The sequence below is a fragment of the Gasterosteus aculeatus genome, chromosome 14 (genome assembly GCF_964276395.1).
Source record: "Gasterosteus aculeatus chromosome 14, fGasAcu3.hap1.1, whole genome shotgun sequence".
Lineage (NCBI taxonomy): Eukaryota > Metazoa > Chordata > Actinopteri > Perciformes > Gasterosteidae > Gasterosteus > Gasterosteus aculeatus.
Genome location: NC_135702.1, coordinates 17,522,058 through 17,539,723, shown reverse-complemented (window position 1 = coordinate 17,539,723; position 17,666 = coordinate 17,522,058). Strand labels below are relative to the sequence as shown.

Below are 17,666 nucleotides of genomic sequence, written 5' to 3'. Positions count from 1 at the left end.
AAGTCAACTAATTCATGCAACTTTAACTCTGATAGAAATGTGATTTGTGACGATGTGACAGCAGTCGGACAGTCACGTCTGAATTCATGTGACTTAGTGGGGAAAAGCTCCCCAGTAGTGGTGGGACTGGTGACTTTGGGGCTGCTGGACAAAGATGAAGGGCACATGACAGAACAAATATTTTTCTCTTCTTCACACTATTCATTTGCACATCGGCACATGTAAAATGAACAGTTTGTCGTAAATAGTTGTGATCAAGGTCGAGGTTTCTGACCTTTCAAACCACAAATTAAGGCCATAACCAACCATGTTGTGCAGCACAAGTGGAGTAGCACCTTCATTTACGAAACTACAACATTGATGTTATGTAGTCCGAACCAAGAGGGCAAACTTTATTAATCCTTTAAATATTGGACAAAGGCAGTGAAAACCCTGTCTGTCCATTCTTACCTTTCAAAATAAAGTACTTATAATGCTTACACAGGGTTTTTTCCCATTTCTGCGTTGCTTGTTCATCAAGCCGATGGGGTTTAAAGGCCTTAAACTCTAGACAACTTGTGGGCAGCAGAAGACACAGTTGCCTGCAAAAGGCGTTGGATGGGATGGATGTCGGAGCTCTGTGCAGTGCAGTCAATTTCCTCCAACGGGTAGACGGACCTTGCTTGTAGGTTTGGTGAAACATGGGGATATTCCCCCAAACCCTTAAAAACTGTCCTAAACAAACACACTATTTATGAAAACCAAGTTAGAACAGAAGCCTCTACATCTTGTGATGTAAATGTAGCCCTTGTGTGTGTGCTTGTGTGTATCTCCCTCTCTCGCTCTCAAATGATGAAATACAGTTCATCTTTGGCCTCTGGGAGCCACAGTTCTAACTGAAGAGCTCTCTCCCCCCTCTCACACTCTCACAATAAACATACTGTTTCATGCTGCACATCTCTATCTCTCTCTCTCACACACAAACACGCACTTTCTCCCTGCCACACAAACACACACAAACACACACCGTAGCGTGGCTGGCCAGATGGGACTCTTCCACATGACCAAGCCGATCAATCAACACTGAAGGGCCCAGGTGCTACTACGCACCATTTCACCGTCTGTCACACTCTCTCTCACACGCACAAACACACACACACACACACACATAGCAGCAGAGACATACAGTGAAAGAAAGATAAGGGACACACACACACAAACGCACACACACTCTATGTAACATGACTGACCCGGGCTTTGTCTCCAGAGGCCTCATCTGGATGGATGACAGAAGATCGAGCAGACAGACAGCTGGTCAGTCAGACACGTACATAGACAATGGCTATAGAGATGGCGATGTCGGCCTGTCTGTTGGTCAAACACTTTGGACTGAAATATCTCTATATTTGATGGATAGCTATGACATTTGATACAGCCTATCAGGCGTGGCTGTAGACAATTAGAATTGTTTCCCACATGAAGATGAGTCCTTGACACAAAGGCATGAGGAACCCACTAGGGACACACTGGTAAACTCATATCCCCCTTAAAGGCACAAGTTGCTGGAAAAATGTGGTAGTATTTTTTTCTGCAAACCCTGGATACGTTGAATGCAGACGTTTCTGATGCCAAAGCAAGTTCACTTGGTTAAAAGTTAGAAAACAATAAGAGTTTGTGTTGAAATAATAATGTAACTTAACAGAGTAGCTGGTGAGGGTTAGGGTTAGGGTTAGGGTTACCCTCAGCTGGGATAACAACTGTGTATGTGTTACGTAAGAAGAATACAAAACAATGTACAACCATAGCAGTGCAGCATGAATAAATAACAACAGCCCTGAGCACACTTTCCATACCTATGTTCTTTTAACAAGAGTAACAATGTTAACGTGTAACGTTACAATGTAACAATGTAACGCACAATAGAGGGTGGAGACCCAACCCGAGCCCGTCGGGACCTGACAGGTCGGGCCGGGTTCGGATAAATATTTAGAAAATATAGTCTGGCTCGGACACATCAGCGCGATAAGGCATTGAACATTCCATATTTAAAATATCTTAATAAGTAGTGAAGTCAACATCTGCTTCCCATGATGTAGAACCTCGGTTCCCAAACAGCGCTCATGCCACAAGCTAAATGCAGCCTGATCTCCAAAACCTGTTCGTAAAAATGTATACGAAAATCTTGAACATACAAATTTGTAACAATACATACGAAATAAATACGGACTGCAACTGATGACGTCACCCTATTGAAAGTGAACGGGGACCTGCACCCCGTAAACACACTTCCTGAAGTCTAACCATGTGAAATAAACGTGTTATGATTGCATTTTTAACGAGAAATCAATGGTAAATTGTAAGAATAGAATACTAACCCTAACCCTCAAAACATCCAACATGGCGGAGAGACGTTCACTCAAGAATCCGACATGGTCCGCCATGTTGTTCACTCAGGGGGCGTGGTTAACCACCGCCAGTTCCTATGTATTGTTACCAATTTGTATGTTCAAGATTTTCGTATACATTTTTACGAACAGGTTTTGGAGATCACGTTGCTGAATAAGAGTGTGTTACAACCGCAATCTCAAAATGTACCTTTGGTTTCACTTGTTCATTGGATTTTCTTTACTACTACTACTTGTCATATTACATTCAACAACTACATGTATTAAGTCATTTTTTCTGCCTGATTGGAAAAAAATCCACATTTGAAGAAACGTACAGATCATTCACACCCATTGAGACACTGACGACATGAGCTACACAGATACACCTGCCACCAGTCACTAACATCCACACACTGTAGTGTACTGCAGCTACAGGAGCCATGTTGGGTTAAGTGTCTTGCCCAAGGACACATTGACATGCGGGTTAGCCGGGCCTGGGATCGAACCGACAACCCTCTGATTGGAGGACGACCTGCTCCCCACTCACCCACCGTCGCCCCACGATAAAGTGGGCCGTCTTCCAGATGGTCAATCATTCAACAACAATCATTCATCTTTTGTTTCAAAAATTCTAATCCGCATTCTCTGCATGCCTTCATGTTCTGTGCCTCTGACATGGCTGTCCTCTTTTCTTCTTCTTTCTCTAACACCAGAAGCATGCTGTTATTTTTAGGCCATATTTCTGTTTTAACATAGTCATCCCTCATTTTATGCTTTGCATGTGTTGACTTTAGAGCCTCTGTGTTGCATGTCTTGGTCCGACTTGACAAGGAATACCAGTTTTATTGACACTTTTTTCATTGTTTCTGCAAGCATTCTATAGCGTCAATAGTAGTAATAATAATAATAAAATGTAATCTTATCTTCTGTTTTTAGGTAATTTTGTAACTTCTGCCACTTAGGCTAACTTTGGCACATTTAGAGCAATGCTGTTATTAATGTGCACTGTCCCTTATCAAATAAACCAATAAACTAACTGTCATTGAAATAAAGACCTAGGGTATAGCTGTTCCTTAGCTTCACCATTTATTCCTTTCATGAAACGATAATTAGCTATGACATAAAGCTAAAAGCATTCGTCACAAAGTACATCTCCCCCCTCCCCGATCAGGAACCCCGAAGTGCTGCATGACGAACCGCAGCTTTCAGAGTGAGCGTTTAACATCTCCACCCTCGGCCCCTCTCGCCTTGACGAGACCTATTATTACGATGTCAGATCTAATTACACAGACAATTTACGTACGATACACAGCCCCTTCAAAACAATAATATACTAAATGCTGTGCAGTGGCCTCCATTGTGCGTCCCTGTTAATGCACTGAAGTAAATGCCGCACTAATCAATGCATGACATCCATTCAGAATACTCTGAGAATGAGACAGTGGCAGTTCAGTTTCAATCACCTGGGACAATATAAAAAGAATATGTGAGGGAATAACGGGGTGTGATGGATGATACAAGAAGGTAATTGAATCTTTTATTTCATCATTCATTTTATTTGATTTTGCCTATTGACCTGTTTTTATTTAGTATTTATGTATTACTTTTTGTTTTGCTGCATGTAAATTGGATAATTAAAACTTGTTTAAAAAATATGTAAGATATATTTTTTTATTATCATTACATGGCTATCCAAACGTATGTTGCTGATGAATTTTGAATGTATTCAATTTTGAGAGCGTAAGTTCTTGGCCCCTTACTCAATGGTCCACTAACTAGCTTTTCAGAGCTTTATTCTGTGCCCTGACGTCTTCACTGAGGTAATGGGACTGGCTCTTATGTTGAACTCTGACCTCACTGACCTCACCTGTAATAACAAGTGGCTCCATACATAATAACTACACTGTAAAAAAAACTCCGTAAAGTTTACGTTGAAAAACGGTCAAATCCCTACAGTAATAGACTGTTTAATTCGAATTGGTTGAATTTAGTCTATTCAACAGTGAAATACCGTAAATATATTCGTCAGCACAGAAAATTCTTTCATTTTATCACCGTTAATTGTACTGGAAATTGTACTCACAAGAGAAATATACCGCAATATGGAAATCATTAGAAGAATTAAAATAAATTTCTCTCTCTCTCTCTCTCTCCATATATGTAATGTATAAAAATAGTTAGTGTTAAATATATGGACCATTGTGGTGCCAATGGCGATAAAACATACCATACACTTAACAGCCAGCACAGTATTGTTTACCGTCATGCTTTGTAAAGACTGTTAATTGTAAAGAACCTTTTACTAAAAACAGCAATACACTGGATATTGTACGGAATTGATTTGATTTAGTTGTGTATTGATTACATGCAAATGTACGATTCAGAAAAGTTCCTAATGGGAATTAAAAAAATGTCTGGCTTATTTTTGTCTGGAAGTTACGGTGCAACACAGCGGAAAATAACACACTCAGCTGAGCCCGCTTGCAACCGCTAGCACCTCCCACCACCACCACCACTCACATAGACACGCACCCTCCCCCCAACACACGCTGAGCGGCTCAGCTAGCCGTCATAAGCTAACAGTAACTGAGCTGTGTGAACTGGCTTTTCTTTTTTTCTCTCTCAAATCACGGGTCCTTGAAAAAAATCCAGTCACAAGCTCAGGCTCTTGTGAGAGAATCCAAGGACTTGCTTAATGAATTATGTCTGCCACAAGCATTGACCCTCAGGTTTGATTTGTACCTCGTCCGTAACTAGAGTTGCCACCAGTCCCTTAAAATACGGAATCGTCCCGTATTGGAGAATAAAATAACGCGTCACGGGACGGCGTCTGTCCCGTATTTTCCGAGCTGTCGCCAATGCAGCATCCTATTTGGCCCCGTATTGGGTAATATTCGCTGCCATCGTTGGTTTGATTGGTTTATTTCAGGTTCATGGCCAATCAGAGTCAGAGGAGGGCGAGACTTTCAACAGTGTGTCCATGTGAAAGAATGGCGGAGGTAGCTCCCGAGTGCTTCCCCCCTGTCCCGTAACGTCCGTGTAAGCATCATTTATCTGGTGGACGCTGACGAGAAACTCCCAGCGCATGTCGACCAGCTCCTGTTCTTACACAATAACTTTGAAATATAAATAATATTAGTAAAAATAAAATAAAATAAAAGTTATTAACTGGAAATTAAGCTCCTTTACTATGTTGCACTTTCATGGTACACTGCCATGATTTAAGTTAGCACTGTTATGTTATTTCCTTTGTATGTAATGTTGAAATGTGTTGAAAGCGCCATAAAGTAGCATAACCTTTTTTCTGTCTCAGGGATATGCTGTTATTATCCAAGTGTTTGAAGTATTCTTATCAATAATTTAAAAGAAAAAATAATCTGTTTAATATTCTTTTACATAGGCTACTTCCATATTGTGTTGCAATGCAAGCTGCATTGGTTATTGCATTGAAAGTCATTTTTTTTCTTATAAAAACAAAAAAGATAATTCATCTGTTGATTTTCTTTAATTATCAAACAAAGTAGAAAGTGATTAGCAACCTCTGAGTAGCAAACTCAAAAATAGTTTTATTGATTTAGAATCCTCAAACTGAAATTAGGATAAAACCTGCCCAAAGTTCCAGTTTCCTCATCACAAAGTCCAATCTGTTAGAGACTTTATCCCACCTGACTGGACGCAGTGACTCAAACGTCACCTTTGTCAAGGCTAATTACAGGTAAACAGTGGTATATATTCAATGTAGAAAATAATTCTATATTGCAGTCCACAACACTGATTGGTCAACAAATGAGTCCTCAAGCAGAACTAGTGAAACTACCCGCTTTTGATCCTGAACATTATCTACTCTACACCGGGTTGTGTGACCTCTTCAGTCAAGTCTGGATTTATTACTCTTGATCAACTCAGGGCAAAGGACTAATCATGTTTACTCGTGGATGATCCTTTATGGACACATGCTGTTTCTTCAGGATGACTGTATCTTGATTTGTAATTGACTTTATTCTATATGTCCTTTGAGATTGACTAAAGGCAGAAGTTAAAAACCATTCCAAACAATTGTATACTGTATTTTTTGCAATGGAATTCTGGCAATCCCAGCTACTGAAACTTACTTTGTAATAAAAAAAGTGTAAATCTTACAGTACTGTGTCTATCTCTGACAAGGATTGTAATTAGAGTGACAGCTGTAAGAAATTGTATCATATTTCGATGTCATTTATGCAGCTTTACAATACACCTTTTCATTTGAGGTAAATGAAAAACCTTTTTCAACTGTGAAATTTACAGTGGCCACAACACCATACCGTAACGTCTTATACCTTGTCACTGTCATTTCTCAGTACGGTATTTTACTGTATTTATACGCTGTTTTTAACGCAAATTACCAGCAACAACTTTAGAATTTTTTTTTTTTTTTAGTAATTTGCCGTAAACAAATAACAGTTTTGAACTGTGAAATTGCCGACAAACATGTCTTATAAGTTGAGGTTGTCGATTTTATGGAAAACTTCTGGCAACCACAGCTGCCAGTATTTTACTGTATGTTGTTTTTAAAGCAAATTACTGTAAACAAATAACACTGAATACTGAACTGTGACATTTCAAGTTTAAAAAAAACATTCCGTAATGTCTAATACGTTGATTTTCACCGTATTTTCAACAGATTTCCTTTTACAGTGCAGCTTTGCTCAAGGGATTTAAATTCACATCCAAAAATATAAAATGTAATCCAAACAGTTTGTTGGCTGAATCCTCAGAACCCCAAAATCCAACAGCCGGATGGAAAAGCATTTTTTTGCCAAAACTACACTGTTTATCAAAGCCAATAGCTGATTTTCATCTCCTTGGGGTCCTTGAACACATCATTTGTGGCAAATGGAATCCGCAATGGACTAGCAATTAATTGATTCATTGAAAATTAAACGTTAGTTACAACGTCAAGACATACATGTTTTCAGAGAATCATCATTTGTATCAGTGCATTTCCTCTCCTCACCTCTTCTTTCATTTACTCTTGTTGGCAAATTTATGTTTAAACATTCGGAGCACAAAGACCCAGACCCAGCAGAGAGAGACAGGGGGATGACCTTGGTACCACACTCAGCTGAGGTGAGGGGCTTCTGGGTTAGAAGAGGTAGACAGGAGGGCCTTTTTTCCCTGGTGGGAAGAAGGGGTGAGAAAAGAAGAGGATGAAAAAAAGGAAGAGGGAAGGAAACAAAGAAGACAAAAGATGCAAAAAGGAGAAAGTGACAACAAGAAGTGTTGTCAAAGAGGAAAACCAGAGATGTAAAGATGAGGAAAGACAAAATCTGATACAAAGATGGAAAAAAGGGAAACAAAGGTTGAACAAAAGACATTGAAGAAAAGGTGGAGAAAGAGAAAGAGAGAGATATGTAGTTCCATCGAAGGTGTCCAGATGTGACCTGCTCAGAGGGGGTCCAGCCTGTGGCTCAACACTCATTAATAAGGTCACGCTGAGGTGAGACAGACGGCTGACTCACTGCATTTCTACACAAACAACGAGGAGGAGGAGGAGGAGGGAGCCAAGTTCATCATGTTCCTACCAGCTAAAGTTTCTGTTTAATACGTTTTTTAATACATACCAATGTATTAACACAGTTAACAATAATGACCTTTGACATTTTCAGCGGCTGATACTGTATTGTTATCTATATAGTTATTTATTGAAACTATAAATCGTTATATATATCTTGTTATATGTAGCCTAATGTCCATCAAAAGCAACAGTTCAAAGCAGTTTGAAGTGGGTAAGTTGGATCTCTTGTCCTCATTCGGTGCATGTACCTATAGCTACAAGGAGTATAATAGTGACCATAATAGTGAGCCGTGATGTGCAGGCCTGCTTCAAAGGAAGTCCGCTGAAGTAGAAAATACGTTACAAAGATTGAATATTGGAGGAGGTGTCAATGGATCGAAGAGTCAGACAAACACAGGACGTTCACCCAGGTGACCCCCTCACTTTTACACAAGCCCCATGACGTTCAAATCCCAAAAGGATGATTTTCTAATATCTTTGGTGGTATGAGAATTTCATCTAGCACCATTGTCTGGTCAGAATTTCAATCTGTCCTAGGTTTCAGTTTCTGAGTAGGTACCTGCACAACAAATGTACTTTAGCTTCAAGGTGTTTAGTGCTATAAGACTATTTCTGAATGCTAACTCTTACAGTTGCATATTGATGTTCACATTGAGCCTACAACACCACTGTGCTAAACGTCCTATCATACCCTATATGGTTCATCTTTGATTGAGCTCAGCCAACACTAGGCTAAACGCATGCACAGAGAAAATGGTCCTGAAAATGACTTGCTGACAACCAGTCAAAGACTGAGGCCGGAGTCACTGTGAGGAGTCACTCCGCCGTGCAACTGTGGTAACATCGCTCTGTGTTCTGTTACGTCTTCTCGGACAAATCTGGTTTTTGAATTGGAGGGAAGAAAGCAGGAGACGCTAGTAGCATGTAGCCGCTGTGCATGAGCCATGTCAGATCGTTTATTTATAACAGAACAGAATGTGCTTACCGGCTGAACCACTGAGCCTCTCATTTACTATGTAGGTGACAGTTACAAAGTAGGGGGGTGAGGAGGGGGGGGGGGGGGGGGTTATGGTGGTGCACCTGTTCTGCAAAGCCACTACACACAGGTAGATATGAACACTAACACACACTGTGTGACCACATGAAAGCCAGAATCACTCAACAGCGCAACATTCAAGCCCAATCTGTAACACACAGAAGTGAAAGAGTGCAATTACACAAAAACACACATGAACACATACACACACACACCCAGACAGACATAACCTCATACATACATACATACAAACACAGCAACATTAATTGAAACAACACACACACTCACAAATTGGTGACAGACGGAACCAAAATGTATAAAAACACACTCAACCACAGACACGCACCAAACCGACATAACGCACAAAAGGATCCACACAGCAAACTGTATGCACACTTACATAAAGATACATGTAAGTGCAGGCTCACATTTACACACACACACACACACATCTTCTGATTGCTTTTCTGTGTGTGTGTGTCGGCAGATTAATCTGGTGGGGTCGCTGAGATGACACTAATCCCTGCGCTGATTATCTAGAGCATAACATCACTCTAATCTGATGGGGGGTTAAGAAAGACCGACGCTTAGAGAGGGAGCGGGGGGTGCGTTCACATGTTCCTGTAGGCTCCATTAAACTCTGCAGTTTCTTTTTGCTTTTAGTTTGAGTTTATTTCAGGTGAGAATCACGGCAGAGTTTCGTCAGGTGACACGTCCGTCATGCTTTCACGGCGCGCTACCAAAACTTTGCTTCAACTTTTCACTCCAACAGACATTCTGGTCAGTAACTCGTTAAACAACCTGACGAGGAACCAACTCTACTAGTGTATAAAGATGCTGATACATTAGCCTTGTAGTTGCGTTATGGTGCCTGTTGTGATGTTACAACCTGAGGCAAAAAGCTTGTGCTATGAAACAAAGATGGTTAATGAGCCCACAATTCCCTGGGGAATAGGTGACATATTTGCTACCCAAATACACTTAAAACCTTAAAAAAAGGTTAGCCGGGTCGAACAGCCATTCTGCGCATCATATTTAAACACGTAGGAATGCGTATGATGCAGCATTTAAGTTACAGGAAACCAATCTGCCTGTCGGAGAAGGAAACAGAGCCGCTGCACGTAAACTTGCCTTTAATGAATCAATGGTGAGACGTTGGAGACGACATGTAAAAGAGGACAAACGCTTCCAGAGGAAACAAAAGCAGATGTCCCGAACTTGAAAACGCTCTTGAAGACCAGGTGAACAGTGTTTCCACCGGGCAGATCCGACTGAAAGATTTTAGAGGTGGATCATCGTGGTCTCCAGGCCTCTCCGGCACGGACGACTCTTTTCTGCCGCGTGGACACTTGTGTCTTATAGACTGGTGCGGCTTATATGTGTACACATCTTTATCCCTTCTAAATTCAGGTGGTGCTGCTTACATTCAGGTGCGGAAATCATGCTATGTTCAGCAAAACGACAATAGGATTACAGATGTGCTGCTTGGATGTGCGGGTGAGTGCGTGAGAGATGGCAGCTACAGTATGTGTCTGTTATTGAGTAAATATCAATTATGGGACTTGATTTATCCTTTGGTTATTAGTACCTTTCTACGGCGGTTCCCCCTTTATTCATTTATTTTGTGAATTATCTGGTTACTAATAATTCTATTGAAGTCAATGATTTAAATTCAAACTTGCTATTAAGCAAAATAATGCCCCTACATCGTTCCCAACATGAGCATTAGGCATAAAAAGAACCTGGCAGCCTTAGCAACGAGCAACTGCATCTTTTCTCAATATTTATATTGGGAAACACTTTTTTTCATTATCTTCTTTAGCACAACGGCTTAAGACTGTTAACACCGGGAAAAAAGATAAAATCCTTTGGTCGGTCAACATTTGTGTAACACTTTCCGCTGCAAGTATAGAATACACAATCAGAGATATCAATGAGGGCTTTGTGCTTCTACTGAACTGCTTCATTTTTCATTGCGACGTGCATAAGAGAGGGAAAAGCCAACAACACGGAAGACAATTGGATTCACGCAGATCAGCACAGTCGAGCGGGGAAGACGTGTGTGTGCTTCCATATTCCTGGCTGTCTCTGTCTCTTAGTGTTATCATTATCAAAGTAAATTGCGGCTCCCGCGCGCCAGATGAAGAATACAATATTTCCATTTCCAAATGTGCGTGGCCTCTCCCCTCTCTGCCTTCACAGCTACGCACCGGGATCACAACACTGTCACAACACATCGCACACACACTGGATCATCCCAGCGAATGTCCACACCGTTCCCCAGTCAGCCTTCCCTTTTCGTTGGCTTTAGTTTATTCATATGCATACATCTTCTTATTAGGCGCAATTAGGTCTGTCGCAATATGTGATAAAATGACATATCGCACACTCTCTGAACTGGCGCGCAATCATTTTTGGTGCTGCGATATTCATTGAAAGTCCCAATGAGCACAGTGGCCTCCATCGTCCGGAAATGGAAGAAGTTCAGAACCACCAGGACTCTTCCTAGAGTTGGCCGCCCAGCCAGACTGAGCGATGGGGGGAGAAGGGCCTTAGTCAGGGAGGTGACCAGGAACCCGATGGTCACTCTGACAGAGCTCCAGCGTTGTTCTACGAAGAGAGGAGAACCTTCCAGAAGGACAACCAGCTCTGCAGCACTCCACAAATCAGGCCTGTTTGGTAGAGAGGCCAGACGGAAGCCACTCCTCAGTAAAAAGCACATGACAGCCCGCCTGGAGGACTCTCAGACCATGAGAAACAACATTATCTGGTCTGATGAAACAAAGATTGAACTCTTTGGCCTGAATGCCAAGCACCATGTCTGCAGGAAACCAGGCGCTGCTCATCACCTGGCCAATACCGTCCCTACAGTGAAGCATGGTGGCAGCATCATGCTGTGGGGATGTTTTTCAGCGGGAGGAACTGGGAGACTCGTCAGGATTGAGGGAAAGATGAATGCAGCAATGTACAGAGACATCCTGGATGAAAACATGCTCCAAAGCGCTCTGGACCTCAGACTGGGGCGACGGTTCACCTTCCAACAGGACAACGACCCGAAGCACACAGTCAAGATAACAAAGGAGTGGCTTCGGGACAACTCTGTGAATGTCCTTGAGTGGCCCAGCCAGAGCCCTGACTTGAACCCCATTGAACATGTCTGGAGAGATCTGAAAATGGCTGTGCATCGACGCTCCCCATCCAACCTGATGGAACTTGAGAGGTTCTGCAAAGAACAACGGGAGAACCAGCCCAGAAATAGGTGTGCCACGCTTGTGGAATCATACCCAAGAAGACTTGAGGCTGTAATTGCTGCCAAAGGTGCTTCAACAAAGTATTGAGCAAAGGCTGTGAATACTTATGTACATGTTATGTTTTCACTTTGTCATTATGGGTTGTTGTGTGTAGAATGTTGAGGAAAATAATGAATTTAATCCATTTTGGAATAAGGCTGTAACATAACAAAATGTGGAAAAAGCGCGTCGGCCTGCCGGTGGTCGAAGCCCCGCGTTAAAGCCCCCGGCTGCCGCGGTGCGTCTTTCCGCTGGACACATTTTCTAGAATCCATTGCTTCACCTGCTCCGTGTCCCTTGCACTTATTATTTTTTGGGGTTTTATTTATATAGGATATATTTTTTCACGTTCCGATTCTATTGACAGATAAAAGGTTCTTTGTTCTTTGTAGTAGCATACTTTTATTACTATGCTATTATATTGTCATTTTGTTATCAGGGACAGTAAATGGTCTGAAAATTGCAATAATATTGCAAATTACAATACATGTTGGTGCAATAATCGCACAACAAAAATTTGATATGGTGACAGCGCTACGCGCAATGTACGTTAACCACTAACTGACACTGATGAGCTCAATGCTAAAGTTTTGTTTGAGTAGATTTAGATAAAAAACAGATGCTTTCAAAGACAACTCTCACTTGCACAGATACAATTGAGCTTAACACGTTTAAAATATCTTCTGAAGCCTGAGTTTTTGGAGTAACAAAGCAGAAACGAGCCTTGACAGAAAGACTTGCGTTTCAGTCTAGACCCTTAGTGCCAATGACATTTTGTGAAAGAAACAAGCCAGATATAGTTTTCCCACTTGGATGTGGAAGGTTTTACTAATCAGCATTGACTTCACAAATCCAACACCTGATGGCGTAATTCAAACACACACTTTAATATTCTCAAAAAACGACAATGCCTTATAATCCGGAGCCTTATATATATATATGGATCAACTGGTTAATGGGTTGATCCATACTGGTTGTACACGGCGCTCAAGGCGCTCTGCCAAACACGACAAAGCTCGTCTACGACGGCGAGAAGCTGAGTGAGATACGGAGCTGCTTTCAGGGCGCGTCGGAGAAACAAAGCTGTCGAGCACTTCATGAGATTAAAGAGCGAGAGACGGCGCCCTTTTCTTTAAAATAAGTTATTCTAAAGGCCGGCGCGTGTTTCTGCGTCTTTACGCGTCGACGCACTGGTTTCACTTCCTGGTTGTAAAGTCCTGCGTGTGTTGCAGAGCGATTCACCTCCAGAACAACAGGTGGAGTCACGTGTTCTGTTGAAGACGACCTAGAGAGTCACGCCAATGACGGCTTGTACAAGCGCTCATATTTACGCATTTCTTCCCACAAAAGCTCTTCAATCTGATCCGTTCTCTCGTAAACATTCTTCCTTTTAATAATGGAGGGTGACCAGATTTGAGTTTGTGGACTTTGTCGCGGATTTTTTGAGTTGTCACCGAATCTGGGAAAATCTTTCTTAGCAAACCAGATGTGCAGTCCATTGATGTGTAGCTGCTGTGATGCTTTATTGTATGAAAAGCAAGGGTACCTCTGCAGCCGTAACACAAGTGTCTGTTTTACTCACGAAAAGTCGGTCACTTTACTCGATGAGCGCTCTCCTCTTGCTGCACTTTTGTGTTTTGCAGAGCTTCCAAATCGCTGCCACCTTTATTTGCCACTGACACGTAAGCGCCTGCTCTGCATGTCATGCACTCAGCTTCCGAAGCATCACGGCCGAGGCGGATGGATAATTATCGTGTATCTGGCAACATTGAGATCAGTTGTCCAATGAAGAAGGTGGAACGTAAGGGAGACACCATTTCCAAAACTTGTAAGGGCGTAATAACTAGTTTGTGAAAGACCCAGAGAAACACAAATATCAGGACAAAGAAAAATCCCGGATGTTTTTGGAATCCCTGCCGGACGCATTTTTTAGGTCCCAAAAAGAGGACGTGTCCGGGGAAAAGAGGACGTCTGGTCACCCTAAATAATGGCGGTATTGTGCTATGAACCTCGCAGCATCGATCGGACCCTGAAAGCAACGTCTCCACCTCCCCACATCCCCCCCCATCCACCCGCCGTCAAACGCTTGACTGCAGTATCTTATGCGCCTTATAATCCGGTGCGCCCGATATATGAAAAATGTTCTAAAATAGGTCGTTCATTGAAGGTGCGCTTTATAATCCGGTGCGCGGAAAAATTGTTGATGGATGGGAAAAAAACTCCCTCCAGGTTTGTGATTCCAGTGGAAAGACTGAAACCAGAAAGGCAGCACACGTCTACCCACAGGCGTACTACATAGGGGGGGTGAGAGGCCTGGCATCTTGCTCACAGGACCACAACCTCCTCCCCAGCGTCAGAAAAACTAGGAAGGAGGATCATGTACTAGAGGAAGGAACAGAGAGAAGGATACGCCACCATCAAGCGGGCCGCGGTGGAGAGAGGCGGCAGATTCTGGTTCCTCTGGGTAGAAAAGACCTGACCTCACCACACCGACCCCATCACAAGGCCGGGTAGAGAGACGGGCCAGTACATCCCCAGGACCTCCACACCCAGCGGAGCAGGAGGCATTATGGGAGGTCCTGATCAGCCCAGACACAAACGGGCTCAGACGGGTTCGTTCACCAGACATAAGAGTGCTGAACTCGCACACTGTATGAGCACGCGACCGTATATACTATCATGTGAATAGACATTTTGTAATGCAAACATGACGGCACCACTGTTCACATTGACTTTATCCACATGCAACACAGTCACAGCATTTGGTTTGTTTTCTTGAAACATGTTTGTTTGACTGAGATTTAAGATTTACAATTGGCAACAACTGCGTCAACTGCAAATAACATGAAAGAAACTCAAACATTCACGGCGAGAGTTGTGAAACTTTTGTTTGCGATGGGTGTTGGTCGACCCAACACAATGCTCACACACACAATGCTCACACACACAATGCTCACACACACAATGCTCACACACACAATGCTCACACACACAATGCTCACACACACAATGCTCACACACACAATGCTCACACACACAATGCTCACACACACAATGCTCACACACACAATGCTCACACACACAATGCTCACATGCGTTGACTCTATTTGGCTTAAGAATAAAAGGCCTAACGTCTGATGACTCACAAGGGAGACGGTGATCAGAACCCAAGAGGAAGCGAGCAGGTAGTCAGAGAGCTCAGCTGACATCTTCTATATGTGATGCAGCCATTCAAAGGTAATTAAGCTCGGAGTGTGTGTGTGTGTGTGTGTGTGTGTGTGTGTGTGAGAGAGACGGGCAGATAATCTGTGTCAGTGGCCATTTGCTCACAACTGGCACCACATCGGAGAGAGCCAGAGGCAGAGAGCATCATGGGTAAATGAGCACATGCCTGGCGTTTTCCACACAGCGGGCCGAGGGTGAGGGAGAGAAACTGCACGCCAGATGACCGTCTCCTCCAGTGTACCATAGTGGTTCACTAATTCTCAGAGCGCATACACACGCACACACACACGCACACACACACACACACACACGCACGCACACACGCACATACGCACGCACACACACACACACACACACACACACACACGCACGCACACACGCACATACGCACGCACACACACACACACACACGCACGCACACACGCACACACACACACACGCACGCACACACTCAAACCAGATATTGTAAAATAATGAATGACGTACCTGTGAGCCGGCTGGAGGCGGCGTACGGAGGTGAGAGGCTGTCATGTGACGCCATGTACTGCGACCCGTCTGCATAATTCTGAAAAAAAACACAGGCCACAGTTATATTTCCTGATCCAAAGTGGCTCCTTCGGCCCCAGATATAACGGAACGGGTCGCAGACAACACATCTGTAATGCCAAACACAGAGCGGGCCTGAGCAGCATGCGGCCCCCGCGGCGCCCTGGTGACCAGCCAACGGGGGCCCAAGGGGCCACAGACCGTGTAGCAGTCAGCGGCCCTTCAGAAGCTGCTGCTACTACTGGGACGACGGGACGGAGGTAGAGAGGGTTTCATTCACGTCTCAGATCCGGTAAATATCTGGTAAATATCCAGTCATATCCCGATGTTAATGGTCCATGTTTGATACGTAGATTACTGGAATAACACATTCACGTGCAAAGGCCCAGCAGAGTTGTGCTTTCCGAAGTGCACAACGTGGGTTTTCCTCTTGTCTGCAATGACCGGACGGTAAAAGCAGCTTATTCTGACATTTCTTTGTATTTGATTAAGCGTAACGGTTACATTCTAACACACATAATGCATATATAGTTATAAGAACAAACAGCAAAAACACAAGTTTATTAAATCAAAGGCTTAAATAACCATGTTTAGGCTGACGGCACTGACTCCACCTTCCTCACATGTACAAAATGTAGAACGTGTAGCCCATTCAGCCATGACCACTTCACGAGTCATAGAAGCACTGGTTCATTTTAAAAAGCCAATTGTAAATACAGCAAAGATGTATAAGAGATTTGACAGCTGACTCGATTGACAAACCAGATGTATGAGATACAGATCCAGATGTAATCGTATCTCCTCATCCATCGAGGCCAGTAAGTAGGGGATTCATTATGGTGGTGATAGTACCAGCAGCTTTTGGCAGTTTGATATAATAATGACAATAATCGTACATGTTTTAAATGCTGTTACATTTAACAGTAACTAAAGTAACTAGTTAGTTTAGTTAGTCGGGGTTACCTTGGAAGAGCGGCTGCCACTCGGCCATGAGCCTGCGCTGCTTCTCTCCTCCATATCTGTAAGATGAAGAAATGAAGGTACATTGAGAAGAGCCCAAACAGCAGAGTTGATCATGGAGAGGGAAATATTTGAATTCTTCTGTTTGTTCATTCATGATGAGGTGAGTCCAGCGTGTACAGGAAAACTCTACGGTTATCATTATGGAATAATGAAACCATCAGGCATCATCTAATAATGTAGGGAAACACAGTATTTTCCAATTAGTTGAACAAAATGATTCAAACCAGTTTCAGAGACACTCACTTCAAATCCACATTTTAACCACTGAAATGATGATGTGAGTGACACTCAATACTACTTTAATATTAGTGTACAGGGTCTCTAGTCGACTACTGGAGGGTAGATCATTCTCCCTCCATGACCCATGTGATTTAACATCATTGATACGACGGGTCAGGGACCGCTCATAGCAGCGTCTGATGAGGGACGACGAAGGTGCCAAATAAATACCCTGCTCGGTAATCAATCACAATAAAACCCAAATGAAGGACTGGCACCCTGCTGAAGTTAAGCAACCTCAACCACAGTGGTGCACATCAACCAGGAGACCAACAACCCGTTGGGTTCTGTGACACGACGACTAGTTGACAGACCTGATAGAGAGAAGAAGGGAGTCACATGAC

At 42.9% G+C, this 17,666-nt stretch overlaps 1 protein-coding gene across 8 annotated transcripts in view; it reads right to left on the bottom strand.

Moving 5' to 3' along the window:
* Window positions 1-17,666, bottom strand: part of tcf4 (transcription factor 4) — a 163,933-nt gene that overhangs the window by 107,240 nt on the left and 39,027 nt on the right. For all 8 annotated transcript variants that reach the window (XM_078088410.1, XM_078088411.1, XM_078088414.1 and 5 more), the window contains exons 4-5: window positions 16,984-17,039; window positions 15,961-16,039 (exon numbers count right to left, since the gene is read on the bottom strand). In XM_078088410.1, the coding sequence (XP_077944536.1) occupies window positions 15,961-16,039; window positions 16,984-17,039 (135 nt within the window). The remainder of the gene's footprint in view (window positions 1-15,960; window positions 16,040-16,983; window positions 17,040-17,666) is intronic.